Raw genomic sequence first — 22,991 nt, forward strand, 5'->3', positions numbered from 1 at the left:
TCTTGATGTTTCCTGGCAGCTTTTCCGCAATCCGCTTCAGCCCGCTGGCAGCGGTCGCCCCGAGCCGACCACAGGTGTAGGCTCCGGAGTAGCCAACGCTGCGAATCTGCGGATATTATTTCATTAGGTGCCAGGCGGAATACATTTTTAAAGCGAAAGCTTTATTGGCCGTAAACTCGCGATTTAACAGTGGCGGTTCTCCATGGTGGCAAGTGACGTCACAGCGCGCGCCTCACTGCGGAAGGTTATACCCCTGTCACACGGGCACTTTCGATCCTCAATGAGTCAATGCTCATCGAACTCAATGCAGATCGACGGTTGTCACACGGCCACTTTCATGCGCAATCGAGCTCGATCCTGCTTGACTCGATGCCGATTCCTCAAGAGTGCTTGAGGTTCCAAGCGCAATCGAAAACACTCTCGCTCTCATGAAGCTATAAAAATAAACACAAGTTAACAAAACACTGGTGCAACATGATACACGATGTTGCATTTTTTGTATTGAACAACTCACTAAAACTAACGGTCTGTAGGCACGGAATGAGATGGTCTGCTTATTTTACAATGAAGCGTACCTTCAAATTGCCATTGGTAGCACACACTTCGCGTCGAATAAGACCAGATTAACACTTCAATGTCAGTGCGAGTCCAGCGTAAACCGTCATTTGAGGAATATTAACCAAATAACTAGACAAGAGAACCAACAGGCAAAATGATAGCCCCCTCTGATGTTGCAGCGGCTCAGTAACACAAGCATTTTGGCAACTGTATGAGATTTCATGGCAAAAACTTCTCTACACTACGCTCCAAGCTTCGCCGTCAGTGTAAACAAAGATGGCGTCCTCCTACTCGTCGGCGCGGAAACTGTGGAGCGAGCGCGAGACAGCCGCTCTCATCGACTGCTGGCAGGACCGCCTAAATAATTTGCGGCGCCAGAACAGAAACGCCGCAGTCTATGCAGAAATCGCGGAGGCGTTGCGGGCCCTCGGGTTGCATCGCACAGCAGCAGAGGTGCGCCACAAAAACCTGGCGCAGATACGCAATGTACCGATTTGGCTACGGATTTGGCTGCGGCTGCCCCCGACTGCACAGTGTTGCCGGACATCGCCATGTTATGGCTGTCGGCGAAACATTTGGCGCCACCTTGCTTTTCAAACTTTTGTGCAAACGAAGCTGGAGTATACTAATGCTATTTTCGACCCTCACTGCAATAATCTAACGCCCTCGAGTCGGTTCAGAATCGCGCGACACGCTTCATTCTGTCTAATTATTCTTACAATGCCAGCATCTCCGCACTAAAAGCGCAAACAAAACTACCCCCCTAGCTGAGCGCCGTAGAATAGCACGTCCTAACCTTTTTCATAAATATTTCCATTCCTTGCCTTTTGATAACCCCTACATAAAAAGAGCCCATCGCTTTGCCCGCTTTCGCCATCAAAATACAGTGTATCCCCCAAAAGCCCATACCGTGACCTTTCAGCGTTCATTTTTCCTACGTACAGCACGAGACTGGAATAACCTGCCCCCCGAAGTTTCTACTATCACCAACCCACGAGCATTCAAGCGGCTCATCGAAAACCTCTCATCATAATTTATTTCCTTTGTTTGCCATAACCACCCACTCCCTCATGTAATGTCTCGATTGAGATCTTTGAGGAAATAAATGAATGAATGAAAACTGTCGGAACCACCGTTCGCCTAAGCACCTCGGCTTCATTCCATTCCTGTAATCTTCCTCTTTGAAACGTAGCGAGCACATAACACCAGTGGAGCGTCGCATCCACTGGCTGGCCTTAAATGTATCTGCCATGACGGGAAATTTTTGCGTAGCCACACATTCTGAAAGTTTACGTTGGGCACCAGTTCATGGTAAGACATTTTGGGGTTTCTTGGAAGGTTAGACTTGCAACATGTGCGGCACGCAAGTTTTCTGGCATTCTCGAAAAGCCTATGGAAGATATGGCACAAACATAATTTACATGACTACAGGGGAAGCGAATACAGAACTTGTCCCAGGGGCGTTCTTTTGTTTTTGGTGACTATCTAGGACAGCGCAGCACGAATCCGGCTCTTCGCAAGAGTGGTGCACATCATCATGCAGCAGAAGCAAGGAATACACCACACACGTGATAAAATTTTGTTGAATAGCGCTTTGTGCTTATACATGCACATAAACGAAATTAGGCAAATCAGAATACATTAAAAATGTTAACTATAGTCGGATACAACGCAAGAACAAAGCGGAAGATGCCAATGGCGCCGACCGATTTTCATGACGACGATTAATCCCATTGAGCAGCGGTTAATCCCCTTTCAACTACCACTCCCTCGGATGTCACGCTATCCGTCCAAGAGGATTAACCGCAACGTCATGAGAACAGGTGGATGTCACTGGCCGGACGGCCTGTGGGTGGAATCTGCTGCTTAGTTCTCGTGTTGCTATCTGCGATGGGCTGGATTTTCATGAGGTTCTTGCTGATAAAAGACCCTTTCTTTTCTAGAACTGGGCTCCTCGCTTCTCACTGTTCAATGCTGGTAGGCATGCGCTAGATTTCGTACCCTTCTTTTCTGTCTGTCTGCTGATTTATTTAGTCTCCCTCTCATTTCCGTGAAAGTTTTGAACCGAATGACGGGCTCAAAGGCATCTGAGCTTTTTTCGGCTTTTGTGGATGCAATGCTCTGTCTTGGTCATGTGAGCGAGCGGAGTTTATCGAGAAAATGTCCGTCCGGTTCAGGCGAGGCTGTGGATTCTAAAATTGTCCTCTGCGAAAGGCACCAGCCATCAGTATGTTTTATTTTTGTTTGCTGCTTAGTTCGTGCTAAGTTGGGTTCTGCTTTGGTGTGGTCGGTGTGGTACCATGTATCCGCCTGGCAGCGCAGGAATCTTGCAGACTGCGACGTTCGCTACACAAAACTTAGTGCTCGCAAAAAAAAAAGTTGTTTGCGGTACTCAGGTGTGAAAACTTACTTAGGGAATCACTTAGGCAATTCCTAGATAAGCTGCAACAATGTTTGATCGTCTACATGAATTATATGCCAGTTTTATTTTGTATAAGTGGCGAACGCTTTATGTACCGAATTTTGTGACCGCTTCCGATGTTTGTGTTATTATAGTTTTCTGTACCACATTACCCACCCCTGTTATAGCCCGTGATTAGGACTTACAGTACAAATAAATGAAACGAAAACCTTTCGAACTTACTTGCGTACTTGCACATGTGTAGCGCAGCGAAAAAATGGCCGTGGCTTAGCTCGGCTATGCCAGGATATATGTAGCGAAAGCAAATAAGAAACTCCCCGGTTGGCCTTGTTCACATATTCCACAACGTATGAAGCACAGGCATAAACGTCCAGTATGACCTGTAGGTCCATGTTTGATTTCAGCACCGAGGCTATCCAAGGATTGAAGGGGTCGCGTCACTCTTGCGCTTATTCTCTAGGCTAACGGCACGTTGTTCTTCGTTTTCTTGGGCCCGCCGCTGAAGTCTCTTGGCCGCATTCCATCGTTCATCACGGGCCGTCTTCAGTGAAGCAGGACTCAGGTCTCTCCTCCGGCTGCTGTCGCTGCTGCTAGCGGTCGAGACACCGGACGTTAAACGTGCCTGTCTCGCGGCGGCATATTCACAGCGGCGTTTAGCCAGTCGTTCGGCGCTCTGTTCGTCTATTTCCCGGGCGATTCTTTTCCTCCTAATCTCGTTCCGCTGTCGATTCCAGGCCTCCTCCAGCTTATCAGAATTGTCGCCGCCCATACTGTCGCCTCAGCTGTGGTTGCGGCGCACGCCAGCTCTCCTTTTCAATCATGTGACATCACGCATGCGACGCAGCTGTCGAAGCGAGAGGAGGCGAGCGCAACGACGAGGAACGCAGTGTCACGTCCTTCCAAACGGCGGCGGCGAGCGGTGCGGTGTGACGTCATGCCAGACGGCGCGGCGAGCGCGCGAAGCACAGTAATCTTCCGCGGCTAGGCGCGCGTTGTGACGTCACGTGCCTCGATGGAGTACCGCGAGTTTGCGGCCAATAAAGCTTTCGCTTTGAAAACCAAACGAGCAGGAGGGGCACGCCCGGCTAAAGATTACAAAACGCCCGCTGCGCCCGCCTCCCGAGAGCTTCAAATGGATGGATGGAAGGTAGAAGCTGCATTGAAGTCATGACACGCCGAATGCCTGGGGGAAAAAGACCCAGCTTTATTTTGCAGCCCGTATTTATAGCAGCCGTAGGGCGAAAGGGCAAGCGCAGTACTTCAGGTCATAATCTTATCAGTTGCCCGTTTAAGCCGGCATTGCGCACTCTGCCCATCACGTATACGATACGTATTCCTTCTTTTATAACAAAGAACCACCAGCATAGGGAAGTTTGTAAGCACAGGATCAGCTCACTGCATAAAGAATAGCTCAGGACACTTGCTCAAATTTCCTTCTGTAAGCCAAACGTCACGGGGAACACGCTGTCTCTGCGATCGTCTTAGCACCGGTGTGCTTGACACTACATCACCATCAGACGTCACTGGATGCTGCGGCGGTTGCTGTTGGTGGTGGCGGTGGTGCTGCTGCTGCTGCGATGTGCTGTCTCCAGAGGTGTCCTCGCTGTCGTCATCAAGTTCATGCCGAAAGGTTTCTTTCGTAGGTATCAAATGCTTTCGGTTGCGACACAGAAGTCTTCCGTCCTCTGTGACAACGTTGTAGGACCTGGGTTCAGCACAGCGCTGCATGACCCTTGCCTTTTGTCCCAGAAGAGCTTCTTCACGCCCACAATGTCCTCTTGGTGAAGAGGTGGCGGTGTTTGCCGGTTGTTCCTTGTTTGACAGTGTTTAACAATATGTAGACCAGGGCCATCTTGAATGCTTGCCAGCGTTGTTCGGAGCTTTCTGCCCTGAAGGATCTCTGCTGGTGACTCGGCTTCTTCCAGTGAAGTTGTCCTGCATGCCAGCAAACCGATCCAGGAATCTTGATTGGTTTTAGCAGTTTTCTTTATTGTTCGTTTTACCACTTGCATCCCCCTTTCGGCGAGGCTATTTGACTGGGGGTATCTAACTGGAGGTATCTAGGGCTGGAAGTACTGTTGTGAAAACCGTATTCTTTTGCACAAGTGGCTTGAAAATGGAGATCCTTTGTCTGAACATACTTTCATATATATGCTGTACCTCGTGAAGATAGCGCTAGTTGCTTGAATGACAGCGTTCGCTGATGCATCTCGAAGCAGTTCCACCTGTGGAAAGTTCGAAAGCGCGTCGTAAACGCACAGACAAGTCCGGTCGCCGTAGTACAAAATTCCAATGCCAACTCGATGCCACGGCTGCTCAAGTACCGGGCGCATTTTCATTGGTTCACGTGGCTGTATGTACGTGTATTTCCCGCATATTGCGCATTTTTGAACAAAATCTTCAACGTCGGTTGTCACTACCGGCCAGAATACCACTTTTCGGGATCTTGCCTTGCATTTAGTAACACCCAAGTGGCCTTTGCGAATTTTTTTCAGTATTTCGCGCTTCATACTGGTGAAAATAACAACCTTGCATTCCTTTAACAAAATACCCTGGACTTGCGACAGCTCGGCATTAAATGGCTTCAGCTCGCCTCGATTTGTTCTCCTGTGCCTAGATTTCCGAGTACACTGCTTATTTATCTTTGCTTGCCTCGGCTACCAGTCACGTTAAAGTTTTTTAGCTCGCGCGAGACGAAACTACATTCACGGCAGGTACTTCTGCATCTTCGCTGTCGATGCCGGCCTTATCGCAGTCGATTTAAGCTCGAAACAGCATGTCCACCAGGAAGAGGTGTTTTTCAGGAACAAAAACAATTCTGATGTCATAAGGAAGCATTCGCAGAAAGAAGCGCTGCAACCTTAGTGGCATGTCACCGATTGCTTTATGGGATATCGCAATCAATGGTCAGTGATAGGTTTCCACAATAAACTTCCATCCTTAGGTGAAATGATTGATTCGTTCACATCCATACACAATCACCCTCGGTTCTTTTTGTATTTGTGAGTATCGCTGCTGTGTTTCAGTGAGTGCTTTAGACGCGTATGCGACCGGCTTCCACTCGTTATCTTGACACTGTAGCAAAGTAGCGCCTAAGCCGTTCCGTGATGCATCGCACCATATTTTAGTTGCCTTTGCAGAGTCGAAAAGCGATAGCAGTGGTTGCTTGTGTCGCGAATTGGTAGCGCGTCCGCGACTTTCCAAAGGGGAACGCCATCGCGTGCACGTTCGAACAAGAGAATAAAGAGATCAAACAAAACAAAACGAAGCCGCATTTATAACTTAAAGGAAAGGGGGGCCAGTAAGAAATGCACACGCCAACAAGAAAAACACACACTCAACAAGCGTACAACACTACAGAATGAAAGGAAAGAGTTCACAAGGTACTGAGCGTCCCAGGTGAAGAAGGGGATGCTTTTTCCAGACAGGGCGAACTCGGGTGGTTGTAGTGCGACGCGTAGTTGGCGCTGCGTCCAAAGAAGCGGCGAACGAGAGCCAGGCGGTAGTAGGAGCGGAGGGGAACACAAGGAGACGCCGCTGGTGTCCCGTCAACAGCCCGAAGAACATGGCAGCCGCAGGAAAAACGTAGCCATGTCCCGTCGACGGTGTCACGAAACCCCAGAGGCTTAGAGCAGCCTAAGCCTCTGGGGTTTCGTGACACCGTCGACGCCGCTGGTGTCCCGTCAACAGCCCGAAGAACATGGCAGCCGCAGGAAAAACGTAGCCATGTCCCGTCGACGCTGTCACGAAACCCCAGAGGCTTAGAGCAGGCTATCCAAGGGTGCCTTTAGGCAGCACGGACCCTCAGTCCATCGGTTTCCACCTCCACACTTGCAAAGAACGCAGGAGGCTTGCGTCCGTGATCCAAGAAAGGTCCACGGCAGCACGGACCCAACGTCCGACGGCTGCCACCTCCACGATTGAATGACACGATCACCGCTGCGCTGTCTTCCTTCACACCTCAGTTTTCTGACACGTCAGCTCTCCGCCCCTCGTGCTCGCCACGCTCTTTGTCGCCGTCGCCTCGCACACACCATTCGCACGCGCACCGCTGGGGTGGCACGCGCAGCGCTCCGCATTCCGACGCATAACTGTCGACGCACCGCGTTCACAAATCCTCCGAGGATCTTTTGTGCACCTCACACTTTGTTAATGATGTCACATAGCTTGTTGCACTCTTTGGTGTTCTTCGCTGTCCATTCAAACATTGTGCTTTGCTTTAGTAAGCTCCGCAGTACTGCTGTCCTGTGCGCCAGTGACGCCAAGCATTCTTTGCAACGACTGCTTGTCCTTCTGTTCGGGCATTTGCATCATGCATTGTATCACGGAGGGACTCAGCCTTACACCCTCACTGCTGATTACTTCGCCAAGAAATTCTCTGTCTCACGCCAATTTTGCGTTCGGTCACGTTGAACGTCAAACCAGCTCGTTCTGCCGCTTCTAGCGCTGATCTCAGTCGTTTGTTCTGCTCGTGCGTTGATGCACCCCAGACTAATATGTCGTCGAGATATACACTTACACCAGGCAGACCCTCGAAGATTTCATTTACAATCTTTCTTTTGAGAAACTTCTGGCGCTGAAGGAATTCAGAAGGGTAGCCTGAGGAAAATGGTACCGCCCGAAAGGTGTAGCAAACGTGCATATTTTTGAGGTTTCCTCGTGCAATGGTATCCGGTGGAAGCTTGATGTTGCATCTAGGCGCGTGAAAACCGTTGCTCCGGCCAGTTCAGCTTCTATGTCTTCTCACGTACGTTGATATCTAGTGGTGTTCCCTTTTGATACATTCATTAATCTTCCTATTGTCTATGCATACCCGGAGCCTTCTATCCTTTTTAAGTGCTATTACAAGAGGGCTTACCCAGTCTGTGGGCTTCATCACCTTGGAAATGATTCCGCGCTGTTCCATGCGCTGCTGCTCCTCACGCAGTGGTTCCAGAAGGGATAGTGGCACCCTTCGCGCTGGCTGTACGAACGGCACTGCGTCATCGCGGAAAACCATATGGTAGCGACGCTGAGCGCAACCTGTACCGTTGAACAGATTACGTAATTCATCTACTATTTTTTGTCTGGCATCCTGCAACACGCTGTGCACTTGCCGGGAAAGAAGCTTTAGGAGTTCGCACGCTTCAAGTCCTAGTATTGCTTGCCCTTTCCACACGATGAAAAATTTCAGGGCGGCTTTACGACAGTTTAGCTTCACTTCCGATGCAATTGTGCAAAAATGCTGAATGTTGCTTCCGCCGAAGGACCGCAAAGTCGCGCAGCTTGGCGTCAGTGCTGGCTTTGGCTGTATTTTATTGAAGAAAGTGAAGGGTAGAATGTTGGCTTGCGAACCGGTGTCAGCTTTCACACTCACCGACCAGTTACCAGCGTTTGCCTGAACAAGGCAGTCGCGCTCCCTGACCATGCTGCGCGAGGTCACGGCCCAGTACATTGAATTCCTCCTCGGTACCAGTGAGCTCGCTGATTTGTTGCTTTGTTTTACAACAGACGGCAAAGCGGTTTCTTCCCCGACATTTGTGAAATGTATGCCCAAAGGCAGGACAGCAGCGCGATGAGTGTGTCCCTGGGCACCTTTGGCAGTTGTAGGACTGTTGCTCTCGACGAATGGCAGAGCACATCTTTTGAGCTTTGTTCACTTGTTTATGGTCTCGTCCCCACATTTCTTTATGTGCTGCTGTTGCTTCGGCGGCCTTGCAGATCTGTTCGGTCTTTTAGACGGTCAGTTTGTTTATTATTTCTTAATAACTTGTGGAGGTCGCCCAAGAAGTCGACCGCGGCCACTTTTAATGAGGGCTGCCGGAGAAGGGATAGCAGCGGAGCGGCGGCGGCAGCGTCCGGCCCTGGCCAAGTTCTCGAGCGTTCTCCCCAGCGCGTGCTGGGGACACTTCGCCCTTTTCGGCATCACGCGCACTGCCAGTAGCGCGGGCCGCTACAGGCCTCCCCCCCCCCCCCCTTATAGACGATAAGTCGGTATGTGTCAAGACGCGTGCAGGCCTTCCGGGGTCTGAATATGAGGCTCAGGTGGGCGACTCTAGCTGTGGCGTTGAGGCCGAGATTTCGGAGGCCGTCGAGGGACGCTTAGTGGTAGTTGAGAGATGTGGGTAGGCCTGCGATGTGGACCCAGTGCCGGCGTTTGTGGTGCAGCAATTAACGGCTGGCGCTGGATGGACGGCGCAGCAGAGGTAAATAAGTGTATTGAGGGTCGCGAAAGTCGCGCAAAGGTTGCCAGTCCAAGCTGCCCGGTACCCAGGCGGGCGGCTACGGGGGCGCAGTGAGGTGCCGGGCGGAGGAATGGCTGTGGTGGACTGCATGTGGCTGCTGGGAGACGCGCACAGCCAGCCGTGGACTGAATGGCTTGAACGTGACGCGAGGCCGCACGAGGGGCGCCCTTGCCACTAGCGCAGAGCCGTTCATGGAGGAGGACGCCGGCGAAGGAGCGGCAATCTGAGGCGGCCTTGGCAGCAACCGTGGGCACGTCCGCGGGCCGGGCCATCCTAGGTATCTTGCTAGACGGTGGCTGATGAAGTTGTAGCGTGGATGGAACCGATTCTGTTGCGGGGAAGAGGCAGCGCGCGGAAGTGTCCTATGGAACCGGCGTTTGGCGGCGGTCGAGCCACGGGAATCAGGCTTCTTGAAAGATTCGAACACCGGTGAGGAGCAAGAAGGGCCCACATCAGTGGCTTGGTTTGGCTTGAGGATAGGCTCTGGCACTGGTTCAGGGTTTTGTCAGGCAAAGTAGAGCGGGCGACAATCGCCATGCTTGCTACTGCTGTCACCGGGTTGGCCTCCTTAACTTGCATCGTGTGACTTTTAGTGCGCGGTGGACCTTTGCGGGGACTGGAGGTGTGGCTAGCACGCTTGGGCTTTTCCGAGAGCTCTGCAGCAGCACCTGGCTGCGGCATCGATGTCGCTGCAGACGATTGGTGAGCTGTTGGCTGCTGTAACAAAGCAGGCGGGTATGCTGAAAGCCACGACATGCATGCCGCTTCCGAGCGTGCCGAGTCGTCAGGAGGTAGGGGCGACAACGTCAGTGTAGGGCGGTGTGGGTGAAACTGGGCAGACGTGGGTGCGGGTTCACACGAAGAAACGCTAGGAGGCAGGTCGAAAGAAGAGCAGAGGGAACTCGTGGGAGGGGGGCGTGCGGCCAAGCTCGTGTGGAGCCTACCTGGTGTGTCGTGGAGAGGAACGGCCGGGCCGGAGATGGACAGGAGTGGCGAGGAGGCGGCCAGGGGCTGCCGAGGCGGGCAGTGCTATGAGGAAGGCTACGTGGGCGATAGCGAGGCTGAGGCTGGGCCAGCTGCTGGTAGCGGTGGAAGCGGGTCTGCAGTGCCGTAGAGCGGCAGCGGGCAGTAGGAGACGCCGAAGCGCGCCAGAATGGCAGCGCGCAGCTCGTCCTACGGCCGGCTGTCCAAGGCAGGGCAGGCGATTCGGCGCAGCAGGTCGGGTGGGAGGATATCGCAGAGGACTGGGTGTTTGAACGGCTGGATGGTATACTTCATTGCTTTGCGCCTCGCAGCACACGTCAAACTTCTCCACTACCGTGGTATAGTCCTTGCTGTTTTCGCCTTCGGAGAAAGTGAAAGTGTTAAATACATCAATGGCGTCTTCACCGGCGGTGGTGAACAGTAGCGGTTTTCGTTGTCACTAGTCGCGGCTCTTCGGCGGGTTCTGTAGCGGTCAGAAACAGCTCGCGCTTCTGCTTGAACAACTGCCAATTCTATGCGATGTCCCCTTTGAGGCGAAGTGCATTCGGTTGTCGTAGCAAATCCATCCCGCCGCTTGATTATTTGGTCTGTGCAGATGTTCGAAGAAGTGAGCGTCAAAGTCGGCCACTTCTGACACCATGCATCGAAGTCATAACACGCCGAATGCCACGGGGCAAAAGACCCAACTTTATTAACTAGCGCTTATTTATACCGGCAGTAGGGCGAGAGGGCAACCGCAATGCTTCAGGTCATAATCTTATCAGTGGCCCGTTTAAGCCACCATTTCGCACGCTGCCCATGACGCGTACGATACAGAAGTGTCCCCTTTGAAATAGAGTGGTGGCAGTTGCCACCAATCTTCCAATCGGTTTTGCTAACTTCCGCCGCAGATTTATTTACATGACCATTGTTATCTCTCAACCTCAGGGCCTCAGGTAAACTGACTGTGCCTGCATCCACATCCGGATTGATGCCACCACATTTGAGTATGAGGTGTTCAATTGTTTCTGCAGATTTGGATGGATGGATGGATGGATGGATGGACGCACGGATGAACGGACGGACGGACGGACGGACGGACGGACGGACGGACGGACGGACGGACGGACGGACGGACGGACGGATGGATGGATGGATGGATGGATGGATGGATGGATGGATGGATGGATGGATGGATGGATGGATGGATGGATGGATGGATGGATGGATGGATGGATGGATGGATGGATGGATGGATGGATGGATGGATGGATGGATGGATGGATGGATGGATGGATGGATGGATGGATGGATGGATGGATGGATGGATGGATGGATGGATGGATGGATGGATGGATGGATGGATGGATGGATGGATGGACAAATAAGGCTGAGCCCTCTAAATCGGGCGGTGGTTCAAGCCACCTAGCCATGAATTGTGAAATTGTACTCATGTCTGAATTTTAGCCACCAATCAGATAACCTTCGCTTGGTAACTTCTACCCGCTTAAAATATACTTTTCCTTCACTGTCCTTAAACCCCAATGCTTTGGATAAATCATCCCCGCTACTTTACACTGTAGGGTGAAGCCCTTTACAGAAAACTATCAACTGTTCAGCCGTTTCCTCCTCCTCTCCGCCCGCAGCGCACAACGTGTCTATCTCGTGGTACCTGACTCTATAAGTCTTAGTCCGCAAAACTTCCGTCCTGGCCTTAAACAACAAAGAGCTTCCCCTACAATTATCATAGATATTTCCTTTGGCAATATCCTGCTTAAAGAGCCTGTATGTTCCCAAGGGCGATTTTGTCAGCATCCCTGTTTTCCACAGAGCTCTCTCTGTTTCTTTAACTTTTTCTTAACCGATAATTGCTGAATTCCCCACTACAGCTCACGAGATATTTGTTTGTCAATTTTCTAGTTCGCTTTCTCCATTTCGTGTCAACATTCCTACTGTATATGTATCTGAAACTTTTCTAGCACACTGCTTTTCCCACATTTTTCTCAATCGCTCCTCAAATGCTATCTTACTGCTAGCTTCTCTGCTCTCGAATGGCAAACATCTCATGTCACCCTTTACCCCGTGATTTGTTGTATTGCCTTGTGCTCCCAAAGCTAGCCTCTCTATGCCGCGTTGTTTGATTTCTGACCTAGCGTGAACATCTGGTCTCATGCACAGTACCGCATTGCGGAAAGTCAGGCTAGGAACCATCACCCCTTTCTAGATCCTTCTTACCACTTCATACCTATTGCAATTCTACAGTGCCCTACCTTTCATGACAGCTGCATTCCTACTAGCTTTACTCATTACACATTTTTCATGCTCTGTGATATACTCAGCACCGTTATTTATGCACACCCTAAGATACTTGCACTCATCCAATACTTCTAGCGTGAACTTTTGTATTCTATGCCCGCCGCTCTCCTAATTAAATATCATGACAGCAGATTTTTCCTGACTAAACTTGAAACCTAATCTCTCTCCCTCTGTACCACGAATGTCTATCAACCTCTGCAAATCTTCCTTGTCAGCCATTAGCACTATTTCACCAGCGCACATTAGTCCCGATAATGACTGTTTAATCCATTCTCTTTGCTAGGAAAAATAAAGGTTGAAGCCTAGTCCGATCCTCTCTAGTTTGGTCTCCAACCATTGCCGGTACAACATGAACAACAAAGGAGACAAAGGAAATTCTTGCCTAAGCCCCGCTGTATCTCTATAGGCCCTGATACATTTTTTTCCCATTTTATAAGCACTTCTGCAAATCTTCCTTGTTGTCAGCCATTATCACTATATCACCAGCGCACATTAGTCCCGGTAATCACTGTTTAATCCATTCTCTTCGCTAGGAAAAAGAAAGGTTGAAGCCTAGTCCACTCCTTTCTAGTTTGGTCTCTAACCGTTGCAGGTACAACATGAACAACAAAGGAGACAAAGAAAATTATTGCCCCGCTTTATCTCTATACGCCCTGATACATTTTTTCCCATTTTATAAGCACTCAGTTACCTTTATATATAACTTTTAAAATATTAATTACTCCATTCTTCACATCCAATGTACCCAGTATGTAACACAAATCCTCGCAAATAACGTTGTTGTAGGCTCCCCTAATATCCAGAAATGCCAGCCATAAGGACCTGTGTTCCTTTTCAGCAATCTCTTTACTCTGCGTCAATGAAAACAAACTGTCCTCCAACCTCCTTTGTATCCGGAACCCATTTCGTAGCTCCCCTAGCACCCTCTCGTTCTCTACTCAAGCCTGCAGTCTGTCCTTTATAATCTTAATCAGCACCCTGTAAACCACAGATGTGACTATTATGGGACGGTAGTTACTTACGTCCGCTTTGCTCCCCTTTCCCTTCTATATCAAGTTCGTTCTACTTAATCGCCATTCATCTGGTGCTTTGCTATCCACTATCATTTTGTTCACTACCTGTATTAATGTTTGCTTCGATTTTGGTCCTAGCTTCTTTATTAACATTATCGGAACACCATCTGGTCCTGTCAACCTGCCACTAGGGACCTTCTTCTCTGCCCTTTCCCACTCTCTTTGCTCAAGTGAAGCAATTGCAGTAACCGGTCTATCCTCCTTCAATAAATTATGTGCATCATTCCTTTCTTTAAATTTTCCTGTCATACTTGTTCCTATGTTTCATTGCTTCATCCCTTTCTAGTCTAATACCCTGATCTGTAACAATAAACCTTTGCTCTAGCCTAGTCTTATTACTCATTGTATTTAGATGTTTCCAGAATTTCTGAGCTGCTTTTCCATCCTTTTTTATTTACTTTTGACATCCATTGAGCACACTTTCTTCTAATTTTCTAATTAATAAAATAGGATGCTTCTCTTCTACAGTTTATGAAGGTATCCCATTTTCTGTCTATTTCAGCTTCTGGTTCCCCCTCTTCTTGGAATATCTGTGTTCCCTGGACGCTTCCTGACACTTCTCTATCGCCTTCTTGACCTCCTCATCCCACCAACTTTTGGGTTTGCGCCTTTTCCTTTTTGGCTTAACTCCCACCTTAGCTAGCTCAAGCTCAGTTAATCGAGTTAATCTAGTATAAGTCCATTCTGTTTCGTTATCCTCAAAAATTCCTTTCTCAATTTATTTGGCTGCTGCTTCCAATTGCTTTTCTCGGTAAAAGTTGCCCTCTGATTGTTCATCTCGCTTCAGTCGTACATTGGTTTCTCTTCTGAAACTCAACTTGATACGTTTGTGGTCACTACCTAGACTTCTGGAACCATGTTCAACTTATCGCCGATGAATGGCGCCCCTGGCGGCCGGAACTGCAAACTGCTGCGTCACACACTCCCTATTTTCCGCTCAGCGATTCGGTAGGCCGCTCCTACGGGAAATCCTGTGGTCGTGCTTAAACTATCCGCCTTTTAAATTGCGCCAAACAATCTCATTTTGTAGATAAAATAAATATACCATTGCTTGTTATGAACGTTACAAAAATTGAAAAAAAATGCAAAGAAGTATTTCGCATTCGCTACTTAACACTCACTGTATTGCCGCGAACACTTCGGATGACGACATCCGGTTTTTATTCTACGCGAAAGCACTACTTCACGAGGTCTAACCAGCCCACCGAGTTTGTGTGAAGCTTGATCTTTGGGATGGCCTTGGCCCGTGGAGAAATAAAATAAATATTGCCTCGACTGCGTGTAGAACATGTGGCGGTGCGAACAGATCAGATTCCCTGGTATCCGCGCTGTGCATTGCACATCGTCGTTCTCATCAACTTCCATCTCCGCCGCGAATAGATCGGGTCAGCTTAACCTCGATCAGAGCTTGCCGACAAAGAGCCGAGGACCCAGCAAAGCAAAACATTAGCCAACCAGTCCAAACACATGCTTTAGCATGTCTACTCGGTATAACTACGTTAAAACCACACCTATTTTTCTCGACAAGTTCAGTTACAGCGTGCGGAGAGGGACTGCCCAGCGGTTGAATTACGGGATGCTCTCAATCTGAAGACAGTCTCTTGCTGGTCGGTTCTGACACCGCCCTGATCCTGGTCAGGGCCGATCAAGAAGAGCGAGGCTTTGAGATTGTTTTCAGACTGTCTGCAGATTTACAGTTCGGTGATTCGGCCCCAGATCTCCCTCCTTGCCAATGACACTGAGAGCGAAATTCTCCTAACTTAGGTCGAGGCACTTCCCGGTGATTCCTGAACTTCACCTGAAGCGCTTGTATTTTTTTATAATCTGCTTAACGTTTCATACGGGTGTTCTGACGACTCCTTGCGATTCAGCTGGCCATAGCTCAGAACTAACAACCGTATTGTTGACCGCGTTGTTGCGCGCACGTTGGTAATTCCAACTATGTGACTTCATGTTCAAAGGAGAATAGAGCAGGAGGAGATTGTGACCATTGAGCTGAAAAAGACCAATTGACCTGCGTGGGAAACGCGTCCACCGTATGCACGCAGAGGACGACGTAGGCAATGTTGAGCAGCAGCTTCTTCCAAATCGCAGCCACCGCTAGCGGGAAGTTCATGCCGAGGGCAGCCACTGCAGACTGGACAGCGAGCAGTATGGCCACCGTGGACATGAACAGCACGAGCGCCGAGACCCGGTTGTGGTGTTTGACTACGAAGTATGCGACGGCCATGGCCGGGGTGTTCCCCGTTACCACGACCCACTTGGCCAACTCGAACTGACGGCTGAAAGTCCGCGTGTCGGTGGCCCAGCCGGTATAGTAGGCAAGGTACAGAGAAAACCTGTAATGCGGAGGGAACATTATCGGCTCACTACCGTGGCGTCCTAGTAGGTGCGGACATGGGAGACGGTAGATGATTCCAAAGAAAAAAATTGGCTGTAGTTCAGCTCAGCCAAGCCAGAAAATACACAGCGAAATATTTCATAAGCATGGCTAGACATGGTTTAGCTTTGGTTAATCTTTATTTTTTCAAAACTTCGGCGAGAAAAAAAATTGTTTCAGCTAGAGCAAATCACGTGATACATCACGTGCCACAAGTGCAAGAGCAAGCGTCCAGAGCGGCGGTCGGCGCAGCAGCGGACATGACTTCCAAGCGCTAGACTGATTGACTTGACACATGACATGTCACAACTGACGAAGACTTTTCCTTTACTCAGTATTAACATAAGAACATGAACGCAACATGGGAAATGTAGCAATCACCTAGCCAAGCATTCCAAGAAGTGCGAATGTATCAAAGGTACTGCTGGTAGTAACTGTATTCCCGACCTCAACCGTTGCATCATCATTGGCAGAGGACGAGATAGGCTATCCAGTAAAATAACAAAAAGCACTCAAGATCGACCATAATTGGCCCAGTTTTGCTTCCTCGGGAACAGCAGGACTGGCCCATTTTAAGACACGCATAATGTCTTCGATAAACACAGCGACGCAGGCATGCCGCTGCTCTGACCAGGAGTACAGGGTGATTTCAGCTTTCTTTCTCTCGTTCGTACACAAAGAGGCTGGAAACTTAAGGCAAAATGCTTCCTAATTGGTGATGGAAGCCTTCCGATTTTAAGGCGAAACCCTTATATGGCCCATGAGTGGGCTCGGCGCTTTTACTCAGCGGCGGCCGCTAACCATGCGTCTGTTCCTTTTGATGCAGATCCTGTTACTGCCTTTTTTGGCCAAGCTACCTCGACGCCGGATAACTCGCCGATTGCAAGTTATCTAGTCAAGCAGTACAAAAGTGACGTCTTCATCGAACCTGACCATTCAACCGTCTACGGCTTTGTGACGTCAGCGCATACCAGGGCTATAATAGCAACACCGCACCCAAGCATCGGCAGTGGGCTCGGCGATGATAACCAGCGGTGGCCGCTAAGCATGCGTCTGTTCCTTGTTATGCAGGTTAGTTACTATGTATCAGTAAGAAGTGATGATCGATATCTATCAGTTCTGCTGAGCCCACATGCATGCTTAAGTACTGCTTAGGGTTCTTTTTTCTGTACCCTGCTGCTTATTTGCGGCGATATTGACGAGAATCCAGGACCCTCAGTTGAGGAAATATTTCAGAAGCTGATGAATGGGCAGCAGGTGATACAGACTGACATCTCTGAACTAAAAACTCGCATTGAGAACACAGAAAAAAACAGTAGCATATTTGATAACCATTTGTCAAAACTGGAGCAGAATGCTGATGATGTAAATGGGATGACTACAAATATTGCAGAACTACAGGCACTGCGGCTCAAATTAAAGTTACACTGAAAAAAAATCAAGCCAAGGTTGTCAGTTTAGAAGACTACAGCCGAAAATCTAACCTGGTTGTGTTTGGTAGTTCGATAATTTCTAACGAATCCTAAACTGATTTACGTGAGAAGGTTATAGCAGAAACTTTAGAAGGCATCATAGGCGTCAGCTGCACATCAGTCAGTCGCATACACAGGCTTGGCAAACCTTCACCGAAACAGCCCATAATTGTTCGCTTTCAAGACGAGAGAAAAATAAGCTGTCTTGAGCAATGCTTTAAATTGAAAGGGTCAAATATCTCTATACAAAATTCCTACTGCGCTGACACTATGAGAAGACGCAAATTGCTATAAGACAGTGAAAACTACAAAGAAAGGAAAAAATTTCGGCTACTTCATGAGAAACTGTGCATAGATGGTCAGTTCTAGACGCGGGACGACGAAACTTGAACTTGAACTTGATGTTTATTTACCAGAAAGGCTGGTGGGTCATCTGGGCTAAAGCTGTAATCAAACAGCTTAACGAGGCCCAGGCAACCCTTAGAAGGCAGCATAGACGATACCACTAAATAATAACAATGCCTTCACCGAAACAGTTCATAATTGTTCGCTTTCAAGACGAGAGAGAAATAAGATGTCTTGAGCAATGCTTATAAATTGAAAGGATCAAATATCTCTATCCAAAATTACTACTGCGCTGACACTATAAGAAGACACAAATTGCTATGGGCGAAAGTCTTTATAGGCACATGATTCGCCAGCTGGGATGTTTGCAGAAAAGTATCGCACTATAGCTGTCAATCAAACGTGGTTGAGGTGTCCACTGAGATTTCGAGACGTGAGTGCTACTGCGTCCTTTCGTCAAAAACCTTTCCTTTCGTCGGAACACGTGCTTTCGCATTCCTCCACGTAAGCAGACAAGAGTCCGCACAGTCTAATAGTAATTAGTAATTAGATAATAAGTAGTACTAGTGGTTGGTGTAGTATGTCGTAACTGGTAACTCAGTGCACGATAATGAACTGCGCATGCGCAAGGTGCCAGCAGAAAATGCGCCTGCGCTTCAGCCCACTGCGCATGCGTGTGACGTCACTGAGTGACGCTACCATCGTTCGAAAGGAGCGCTCCCCAGGTAATCTTGCCAGGCGCCGCCTGATCGCCGATCTGGAAGGATTTAATTTTTAATTTAATTTTTAATTTAATTGCACACAGCGATGGCGTAGAGGTAGAGCGTCCGCCTCGCGTGCAAGAGGACCGGGGTTCGAATCCTGGTGCCGCGCAATTCTCCACCGGGTTAAAAAAACGCGTTTCGATGGAATTGCATAACGAGGCCTGGTGTGCGGCCTGATCTCGGTGACCAGAACCGACAATGCACTCCCTCACCAGAACAGGACTTGGCCACCCTGGCGTAGTACTTGGCCACAACCTCCTATGAACAAACCAATTAACCCTCGGCCCTCAGTCCCCAGCGGCTGCGGAGCAACTGACCACGGCGGCGGTCAGACCTGTGACGCAGCAGAGGGTGCTAAGAATCTCTGGCTCCGGACAGGCCGCCATTGGAATCTGAACCTGGCAACGTTTAACGCTAGAACTTTATCTAGTGAGGCTAGCCTAGCAGTTCTGTTCGAGGAACTAGCGGGAATTAAATGGGATGTGATAGGGCTTAGCGAAGTTACGAGGACAGGCTAATATGGGATGTGATAGGGCTTAGCGAAGTTAGGAGGACAGGCTAATATGGGATGTGATAGGGCTTAGCGAAGTTAGGAGGACAGGCTAATATGGGATGTGATAGGGCTTAGCGAAGTTAGGAGGATAGGTGAGGCATATACAGTACTAAAGGATGGACACATACTGTGCTATCGCGGATTAGAGAATAGACGAGAACTAAGTGAGGGATTCCTTATTAATCATAGCTGGCAACGTAGAGGAGCTCTATAGCATTAACGAGAGGGTAGCAGCTATAGTAATTAGGCTGAATAGGAGGTACAAGCTGAAAGTGGTGCAGGCCTACGCGCCCACATCCAGCCATGACGACCAGACCGTTGAAAGCTTCTATGAGGACGTTGAATCGGCAATGAATAAAGTAAAATCACAGTACACTGTGCTGATGGGCGACTTCAATGCGAAGGTGGGCAAGAAGCAGGCTGACGACCACGCGGTAGGTGACTATGGGACAGGTTCTAGAAATAGCAGCGGAGAGTCGAATTCGCAGATAGAAATAATTTACGGATAATGAATACCTTCTTCCGCAAACGAGAAAACAGGAAGTGGACCTGGAAGAGCCCCAATGGTGAGGCTAAAAACGAAATCGACTTCATACTATGCGCTACACCTGGCATCGTTCAGGATGTGGCCGTCCTCGGAAAGGTGCGTTGTAGCACCTTCGAGTCTTAGACTCGAAGAGGGAACGGAAGACGCCAGTGAAGAGGAAGTCCATTAACGAGTTAGCCGTAAGAGAGAAAGCACAGGAGTTTAGGATAGCGCTGCAAAACAGATATTCGGCTTTAACTGAGGAAGACGATCTTGATGTTCATTCAATGCACGATAATCTGACATCAATAATTACGGAGTGCGCAGTAGAAGTAGGCGGTAGGACAGTTCGACAAAATGCCGGAAAGCTATCTCAGGTGACAAAAGATCTGATTAATAAGCGCCAAAGCATGAGGGCGTTTAACCCTACCGACAGAATTGAACTGACAGAGCCTTCGAAGTTAATAAATAAGCGCAAGGTAGTCCACATAAGGAAGTTTAATATGGAGAGAATCGAGCATGCTCTAAAGAACTGATGAGGTAGCCTAAAAGCGGTGAAAAGGAAACTAGGCATAGGTAAAAACCAGATGTATGCGTTAAGATAAAATCAGGGTAATGTCATTAGCAATATGGATAAGATGGTTAAAGTAGCCGAAGAGTTCTACACAGACCTGTACAGTAACAAATGTAATCAGAGCGCTAATGAGAAAGATAGTAGTGCACAGCAATGCGTCATCCCGCCAGTAACGAAAAACGAAGTAAAGAAAGCCTTAGGAGCAATGGAAAGGGGAAAAGAAGCTGGGGAGGATCAGGTAACAGCAGATCTGTTGAAGGATGGAGGAGACATCGTGCTAGGAAAACTAGCCACCCTGTATACGCCATGCTTTATGACCTCGACTGTACCGGAAGCTTGGAAGAATGCGAACACTATCTTTATTCATAAAAAGGGGGACACCAAAGACTTGAAAAATTACAGACCGATAAGCTTACTATCCGTTGCCTAAAAAGCATTTACTAAGGTAATCGCTAATAGGGTCAGGGCAACCTTAGACTTTAATCAACCAAATGATCAGGCAGGCTTTCGTAAAGGATATTCCACAATAGATCATATTCACACTACCAATCAGGTGTTAGAGAAATGCGCAGAATATAACCAACCTATATATATATATATATAGCCTTCATTGATTACGAGAGAGCATTCGACTGAGTGGAAACCTCAGCAGTCATACAGGCATTGCGTAATCAGGCGGTAGAGGAGCCGTATGTCAAAATACTGGAAGATACATATAGCAACTGCACAGCTACTATAGTCCTCCATAAAGTCAGTAATAAAATTCCAATAAGGAAGGCCGTCGGGCAAGGAGACACGATCCCGCCAATGCTGTTCACCGCCTATTTACAGGAGGTATTCCGAGGCATGAATTGGGAACAGTTGGGAATAAGAGTAAATGGAGAATATCTAAACAATCTGCGATTCGCTGATGACATTGCCTTGCTGAGTAACTCAGGAGGTGAACTGCAAATCATGATCAATGAGTTAGACAGGCAGAGCAGAACGCTGGGTCTAAAAATTAACATGCAGAAGACCAAGGTAATGTTCAACAGTCTAGCAAGGGAACAGCAGTTCACAATTGGCAGCGAGAGCCTGGAAGTTGTCAAGAAATACGTCTACTTAGGGCAAGTAGTGACAGCAGATCTGGATCATGAGAGGGAAATAACTAGAAGGATAAGAATGGGGTGGAGCGCATATGGCAGGTTCTCTGAGATCATGAGTGGCAGTTTACCAATTTCCCTCAAGAGAAATGTGTATAACAGCTGTATCTTACCGGTACTCACCTACGGGGCAGAAACGTGGAGGCTAACGAAAAGAGTTCAGCTTAAGTTAAGGACCACTCAGCGAGCCATGGAAAGAAAAATGATAGGTGTAACGTTAACACACCGGAAGGGGCATAGTGGGTGAGAGAAAAAACTCGGGCTAATGATATCCTAGTCAAAATCAAGAGGAAGAAATGGGCTTGGGCAGGGCATGTAATGCGAAGGGAAGATAACCGCTGGTCCTTAAGGGTAACAGAGTGGATTCCAAGAGAAGGTAAGCGTAGCAGGGGGCGGCAGAAGGTTAGGTGGGCGGATGAGATTAAGAAGTTTGCAGGCAAAGGGTGGATGCAGCTGGCAAAGGACAGGGTTAATTGGAGAGACATGGGAGAGGCGTTTGCATTGCAGTTGGTGTAGTAACGCTGATGATGATGATGACTAATGACGAAAAAAAGGTTAACATGAAATATTCAGCTTTGCAAAAAATAAGAAATACAAGTAAGTCAGTAGCAAATGTGTACATAAGCACTGCATTTTTTTTTGTTACAGATTGACACAAATCGCATGAATAATGAGAAGGCATCTTCGTGAGCAATTGGAAGGAAACTGTGAAATAATAACTAGAAAACACTGTAGCGAAAAACTGCATTACAGATTGGAAAAAAGCTGTAGCAGTTGAACAAGTGTTAAACATTTGATGTGTTGATATTTGTTTAATATGAACAGAAGATTGTGACGTTAAGACTGGAGCTTGTAATCGGTGCGGAAAAAGGGTCCGAGCCGTGTGTCTTTACTACGTGTGTTTAGGATGTTAGTGTGATGCTGCAATGGACCAGTAATTGCTAAAAGTGACCGAAAGCTGACAGGTGAAAAGTAATGTGAGCGTAAGAGTCTGTATTCATAGATGTAGTTTACATGAATAAATTTGTACTGCTTGAAAAAATGTAGGGTGGAAGATAGATAATCTGGACAAAATATATGACGAATAGCCTTTTTTTTGTAGCACGAGAATTTTGTTAGTTGTTTAGTTCTGTTTAGTTGTTGTTAGCCACACCCATAAATACAGAAATGAGCGCTTATTTAGGAAAAATTTAACAGAAATGCTTTTAGTAGAACCCTCATAAACTTACACTCGTGAAAATGTTTCTACTCAGGGATGTAAATGACTACTTATTTTGTTTCATTTTTTTACGTGTCTGTGGTAATCTTGACATTGTAATTCGTTTGTGTTAATTTATATGTTACATGTTACGCTTATATGTTACATGTTACGCTGTGTTGCTGTGCCAGGTGTACCAGGGGAGACGGGCCTCGTCAGGCTTAATATGCCTTTTGCCCTCCCCCTCAAGTATGTACACATGCTTGGAATAAAGAACTTACTTAACAAGGTGCAGTAATTAATTTGTGCGGCAAACACAGCGTAATATATTTGAAGTTTTATTTTTACCGGAAGAATAGCGCGTGTACGTGATATTGCCCCAGTTGCAGTGGAAAGCTTCTTACAAATTTTCTCAATGTGTAAATCATATGTTAAATATGAGAAGAATGTAACGCCAAGAATCTTGTCGTGCTCAACCACT

The 22,991-nt window shown here is 48.1% G+C and overlaps 1 protein-coding gene across 1 annotated transcript in view; it reads right to left on the reverse strand.

Moving 5' to 3' along the window:
• LOC144104976 (solute carrier family 22 member 7-like) overlaps positions 1–22,991 on the reverse strand; it is a 180,015-nt gene that overhangs the window by 447 nt on the left and 156,577 nt on the right. Inside the window, exons 5-6 of the mRNA XM_077638201.1 lie at positions 15,571–15,895; positions 1–106 (exon numbers count right to left, since the gene is read on the reverse strand). The exon at positions 1–106 is cut by the window's left edge and continues 447 nt beyond it. Coding sequence (XP_077494327.1) covers positions 1–106; positions 15,571–15,895 — 431 coding nt within the window. The remainder of the gene's footprint in view (positions 107–15,570; positions 15,896–22,991) is intronic.

The sequence above is a fragment of the Amblyomma americanum genome, chromosome 9 (assembly GCF_052857255.1).
Source record: "Amblyomma americanum isolate KBUSLIRL-KWMA chromosome 9, ASM5285725v1, whole genome shotgun sequence".
Lineage (NCBI taxonomy): Eukaryota > Metazoa > Arthropoda > Arachnida > Ixodida > Ixodidae > Amblyomma > Amblyomma americanum.